Source organism: Terrapene carolina, unplaced genomic scaffold (genome assembly GCF_002925995.2).
Source record: "Terrapene carolina triunguis isolate 2854851 unplaced genomic scaffold, T_m_triunguis-2.0 Scaffold84, whole genome shotgun sequence".
Taxonomy (NCBI): domain Eukaryota; kingdom Metazoa; phylum Chordata; order Testudines; family Emydidae; genus Terrapene; species Terrapene triunguis.
In genome coordinates, this window is record NW_020664435.1 from 21,545,595 (window position 1) to 21,551,594 (window position 6,000).

The 6,000-nt window shown below is 44.0% G+C and overlaps 1 protein-coding gene across 1 annotated transcript in view; it reads right to left on the reverse strand.

Moving 5' to 3' along the window:
- The window catches only part of LRRC72 (leucine rich repeat containing 72), a 42,984-nt gene extending 37,350 nt beyond the window's left edge, over positions 1 to 5,634 (reverse strand). Inside the window, exons 1-2 of the mRNA XM_026649484.1 lie at positions 5,602 to 5,634; positions 2,669 to 2,742 (exon numbers count right to left, since the gene is read on the reverse strand). Coding sequence (XP_026505269.1) covers positions 2,669 to 2,742; positions 5,602 to 5,634 — 107 coding nt within the window. The remainder of the gene's footprint in view (positions 1 to 2,668; positions 2,743 to 5,601) is intronic.
- Positions 5,635 to 6,000: the final 366 nt, after the last annotated feature.

The window sequence follows — 6,000 nt, forward strand, 5'->3', positions numbered from 1 at the left end:
CTCAATCCCTGCTCAAGGAGACATACCTGCACTAGCTCTAATCAAGCTAGTGCACTAAAAGTAGGAGTGTAGCCACGATGATGCAAGAGGTTAGCTACTCTGAGTATGTATCTGTCCAAGACCATAAGTATGTACTTGGGGCAGCTAGCTGCTCACACCATCAGAACTAGCAGGTATGTCTCCTTGATCTGGGAATTACACCCCCGCTCACAGCATAGACATACCTTTAATTTGGGTTTATGCTCTTATGCTTCCATTTTTTGAAGTCTAGATAGTCCAATACAGACTGATAGTCCTTTGTTAATTTGGTAAATTGGCCTTCCTTAAAATAATCCATAGACATGATCCTGAAAACACTTACTCACATGCTTTAAAGTGAGTAATCAGTAAATAGATTATTCAAAGTAGTTAAATAAAGCATGTAAGTGTTTATTGGATCAGGATCTTCATATTTACACTACTCTTTTACGGGGCTATTATATTATTCTTTTATATAGTTTTACTGATCAAATCCTGCATTATTTCACAGTCCATCAAGCTGAAGTTTCTCTTTACTGTCTCTTAGCAGAGGAATTGTCTTTGCACTTCCTGCACTACTCTTAATTTTATAAACTACATTTTAATTCACTTTCTTCCCTCCCTAATAATATGCTCATTTTAACTATCTCGACTCTTGCTCTGTTCTTTCTGGTACTAAGGCATTTAAATGGCCCCAAGTAGAGATTAATTCCTTTCACATTTTAAAAGAGCCTGTCCCTTTACATATGCCTTCCAGCCTTTGCATGTCTTTTACAAACTCATCCTTTTTTGGCCTCCAGCATTTCTTTCCAGCTTTCGGTGTTCAAAGGTACATTTTTTTCATGTCCCCTTAATAGCACTGGTTTTAAAATATGATTTTCATCTCTAGTTTGACAGATTTTAATAATTAATTTTTCATCTTCTTTGTTTAGCCAGCAGAACATTGTGTCAAGTCAAAAATCCGGGGATATCATCTGATACTGACACTGGCTGAGGTTCAAGGATTGCATACATTGGAATGGGAAAAACGATCCCTTGCTGAGCATACTGATCATTTCCATATCTGCCATCTGATCTGTTCTTCTTATTCCTGAGCAAAAACTGTTGCAAGAGCACTACGGTTACACATTTATCACTCCAAAATCAGGAAACACAACTGGTAAGGTTACATGCAGACTTAACTCTGCCCCCTTATGTGTATGCATAATAATTTTTAATTACATGATAACCTGCTATTAGTCAAATAATACAAAATAATATCACAAATCTTTTTCTACAATCATAGATGCTTCTAATTTTTTTCCATTATTTTATACTTAAACTAATTTTATTTTCCTAATGGTTTATATCTTTATTGATTTATACTTTCTATATGTTAAGTTCTCGCTAACATATATTTTAATAATTTTTCAGCACCAAAGTACAATACATTTTATTTTCAAACAGTAGCACAGCCTTTTAAATGCAATTCAGGGAATGAGTCTTTTAGGTGCAATTCAGGCGATAAGGCAGATTTTTAGAAGTATTTAGGCACCCAAGTTACAGATAAGCACTGAGCAGGATTTTCAAAAGCACCTAGACCAAGATCCTCAAAGGTATTTAGGCTCCTGACTTCCATTGAAATAAATGAGAGTTAGGGGCCTAAATACCTTTGAGGATCTGGGCCTAAGTCTGGCCCCTCATGCCTAACTCCTGTTGAAATCAATCTGGGCAATCAATGTAAATCCCAGTAGGTATATATCCATATCTTTAGACACTTAAACACCTTTTAAAAACTGGCCCTATATTATTATGCTAATGTAGCTGTGTAAACATGATATGCACAGTGTAAGTATTCTTAGGTGCAATTGTGAGGTTGTAGCCAGGAGTACAACAATTTCTGGATGAGTCCTTAATCGGAAATTCAAAGTGAGCCTCTAAACAACTTTCAAGTGTCTCCTTTTCTGCACCCTATACCTTATGGCACCCTATCAAAATGTTCATCCTAACACGTCACCTAATAATCTGTCATTCTTCTCCCCATCAGGTTCCTGGTGTTTTTGACCCCTCCCAACTGCTATGGTCTCTCTCCCTTACCTTCCCATTTCCCCAGAATCTCTGGCTACTTGCTACAATTGACAGTAGGTGGTAAAAGAAGCCACTATAGCTATCCTACTACTTCTCCAGATAGCAGTGAATTGCTCTCATGCCTGGGAACTCCACGGCCATTGCAGGAAGTGAGGGATGGACAACATAAAGACAGATATGCAGGTTCTTAGCCAACGATGCTCCTGTACTTTCAACTTCTGCTTGCCTTCTTGCTGCTTCTCTCACCCAACTTTACAAGCTAGTCAGACAAGTGAAGAGCAGCCCATGGAGCCTGACTTCTCTCCTTCTTGAGCTGGATCTACATCGACGGCTGAGGAAGTTAACTACTCAGCTGTGAATTTAGTTGGCCTATATATGTCAGCAAAATTTCACTATTTCTCTCTATTTTTATACCTGGTCCACCATCTGTTGTGTAAGTATGATTTACTGTGTGCTTCATATATAAATAACTTTCACAAAATATCTAACATACATAGCACTACAAAAAAACTAACGTACACGGTGTCATCTGGATCTATTTAATACAAAACCCCTCTGTATTAGTAATATAAATTGTACTTACTGTCCAGCAAGGTACAACACTGAGACATCCATATCCCTCTTAAAGCCACATATCTTTAGCTGATTTTCTATTGCCTGATAACAAAATTAATTTGTCAGACTTCATCCCTGCAAGTAAAGATCTTGCAAGCAATAACAATAAGGTCTAAAGTAAAGAGAGGTGAAACTGGAAGCTTCTGTTTTAAATTGATAAGAAGAAGACACCTACATTTATGGTACTCTTACCCCAGTTTTCCTTATCCTTGTCACATTCATTTCTTTAAATAGATACATTGCTACATATCTGGGGAAAAACCACTGCACAAGTAGTGCATTCTCAAGGGCAGGATTGAGATAAAATAAAACCAGCACACTAATTCTTGCTAATGACCAGCAGACCCTTGTAGATGATCAAATCTTGAAGATTAATAAAGTGCAGAACCTGCAAACACATATACAGCTTAACTGTACAGAATGAGCATTAATGTACATAGATACATTGTGCAGGATTGGAACCTAAGTGATTAAACAGGATTTAAAAAAACACAACTACTCAATCAGAAAATGTAACTTGTCCATTTATTTTGACAAATGTAGTTTTAATTGTGATTTTTCATGGTATACCATACCAGTAAATTACCATGGTATATTTTATAAAAGCAATGAAGTCTTAGCAACATGAAGCATCATTATGGGTCTTAGCTATTAAGACTCTGCTGAAACATAGCAGAGAACATGAGATTTTCTGCCAGAACTAGTAGGTTTACTATGGGAGAATTAGCAAGGTTTTTACTATATACTGCAATGTACGCAATGTGTCTGAGACTAGTTTGGTGCAAAACCTCTAAAAAATCTATTTATAGTAAATTATATCTGAGATTAGTGTGGTCCAAAACATCTAAAAAGTTAAAATCTATCTATAGTATACAGTAAACACAGATGTTGACTTTACTTTAGAAATACAAAATTGCTTGGGAATATTGATATATGGCAATATGAGTATGTTACAACCTTGCTTCTCTGAGGATGGAGGATTTTGCAGTTTGTAGAGTAATTATAGCTGGCTAGAAATTTTAATGAAAAATGGAAAATGTATTGCACAAAAAATGTTTTCTGACCAGTGGTAATAATGATCAGATGTTTTTAAAATGCAAATCAGGACAACTGCGCAGCACAACTGTTTGTAAGAGAAACATGCACAGCACGGTTTTGACATCTGGGAGAAGGTTAAAGAAAGTTTATTTCTTTTCCTTAAATCCCAATATTTCAGCCTCCTTCTACATTCCCTCCTTATCCTTCAGGCATGTAATCCTCCCTGCTGCCTCCCCTTTCCCAACCAGCCCTCCCTGTGTTCCACAAGAACCTGATGAATCTAGATCCTGGTCCTACTGCTGCTACAACTTCCTGCCCATTCTCCTGAGGCGGGTTCCAGCTGTGCTTGCACAGGGCCCAGATCTGCAGCTTCTCCATATCAGATATTTCCTCATGGAATCTCCCTCACTACCAAAAAGTGGTTTATAGGATAACTCATACTGAGCATCCATATCTAGCACAATTTTACAAAGAAGAGGCAAACAGAGGAAATAGAGCATACAGGGATGGATAGGGCATTTAGCTGATCATCCAGCTGCCTGGCTAATACTAGTGGGACTGAAACTGGGACTTTAAAATTGGGATAATCCATGACATCTCATTATACTAGTTGTGTCCGTTTCTTTCTAACCCCTTGAGGATGAAATGGAGAGGTGACATGTTGCTGTTTATTGTACAGGTTTTTCTTGTAAGGATGTGATGGAGGGGAAGTTGCTGCAAGTATCTAAGACTCTTTCCCTTTAGAGATAAAATGGCATAAGGGAAGAGTAGGCAGTCTCATTCAGCTGGGATGGCAGGGTTTGGAGATTTTCTGTACATTTTTCTCTCACCACAATAGGGATGGGATGGAAGGTGATTTTGCTGTATGGGTCACTGCCTCTCACCCCAATGGGGAGAAGGTGGAAGGGGAGGTTGCTGTGTGGGAGTCACTGCCTCACTCCCTTAGAAGGGTGCGGGGGGGGTCACTGTCTCACCCCAATAGAGAGGGCATGGGGGTTACTGTGGGAGTCACTGTCTGACCCATGGGGATGGCATGCATGGGGTTGCTGTGGAAGGCATTGTCTCACCCCCATTGGGATGGGATGCATGGGGTGCTGTGGAGGGCACTGTCTCATCCCCATGGGGATGGGATGCATAGGGGTCACTGTCTCAGCCCAATAGAGAGGGCATGGGGGGTTTCTGTAGGGGTCATGGTCTCACCCCTCTGCAGGGGCAGCTCCAGCTTTTTTGCTGCCCCAAGCACAGCAGTCAGGCAGCCTTCCACGGCATGCCTGAGGAAGGTCCGCCGGTCCCGCGGCTTCAGTGTACCTGCCGCCAAATTGCCGCCGAATCCGCGGGACCGGCGGACCTCCCGCAGGCATGCTGCTGAAGGCTGCCTGACTGTCACCCTCGCAGGGACCGGCAGGCCGCCCCCCGCGGCTTGCCGCCCCAGGCACGCGCTTGGAGCGGTGGTGCCGCCGCTGCCCCTCTGGGGAGTTGCTGTGAGGGTCACAGTCTTACCCCCATGGGGTGGATGTGGGGGGTTCCTGTGGGGGTCACTGCCTCTCTCCTTCGGGGAGATGATGAGGGGTCAAAAGAACAGGAGTACTTGTGGCACCTTAGAGACTAACCTTAGAGGGGTCAGTGTCTCACCCCAAAGGGCAGAGGGAGTGGTTGTGTCAGCCTTTCCCCGCACGCCGACCGTGGGGGGGGGGGCGCTAGGGGCGGGGATATACCAAACGGGGTTATGCAGAATTGGTGCGGGGGGAGGTTAGAGGCTTGGCGCCAGCTCCCGACTGAGGGTGGGGAGGCTGGCGACTGGGCTGGGCTGGACTCAAGAGCGTGGCGCGGCCGCCCCCGGGCAGGGAGGCGGGAGGGGCTCACCTGGCAGCTGCTGCCGCTGCGACTACCCGCCATTTTGGCTTCCTGTTCCTAAGCGACCGGGGCTCCTGGGGGCGGGGAAAGAGCAAAGAGGCATCAAAGAGGAGGGGGAGGGGGACGAGGACGAGGGCGAGACCGAGGGGAGGGCCAAGGACCGAGGAGCCGGGAATTGGGAGGGGGGCCGGGAGCGGACTGGGGGGCCGGGATGGGGCGGCGGGGGCGCGCGCAGTTAAGAATCTCACTCAGCGGGAACACGCGCGCGGGGGGATGCGAGGGGATGGTCTGGGAGTGACAGCGATCGGGGCAGTGTAGGTCTGGGCATGTGGGCGGGTGTGTGGGGACATGATGGGGGTTTGTGACAGCGCTGGGGACAGTGGGGACTAAATAATGTGATAAAACGGA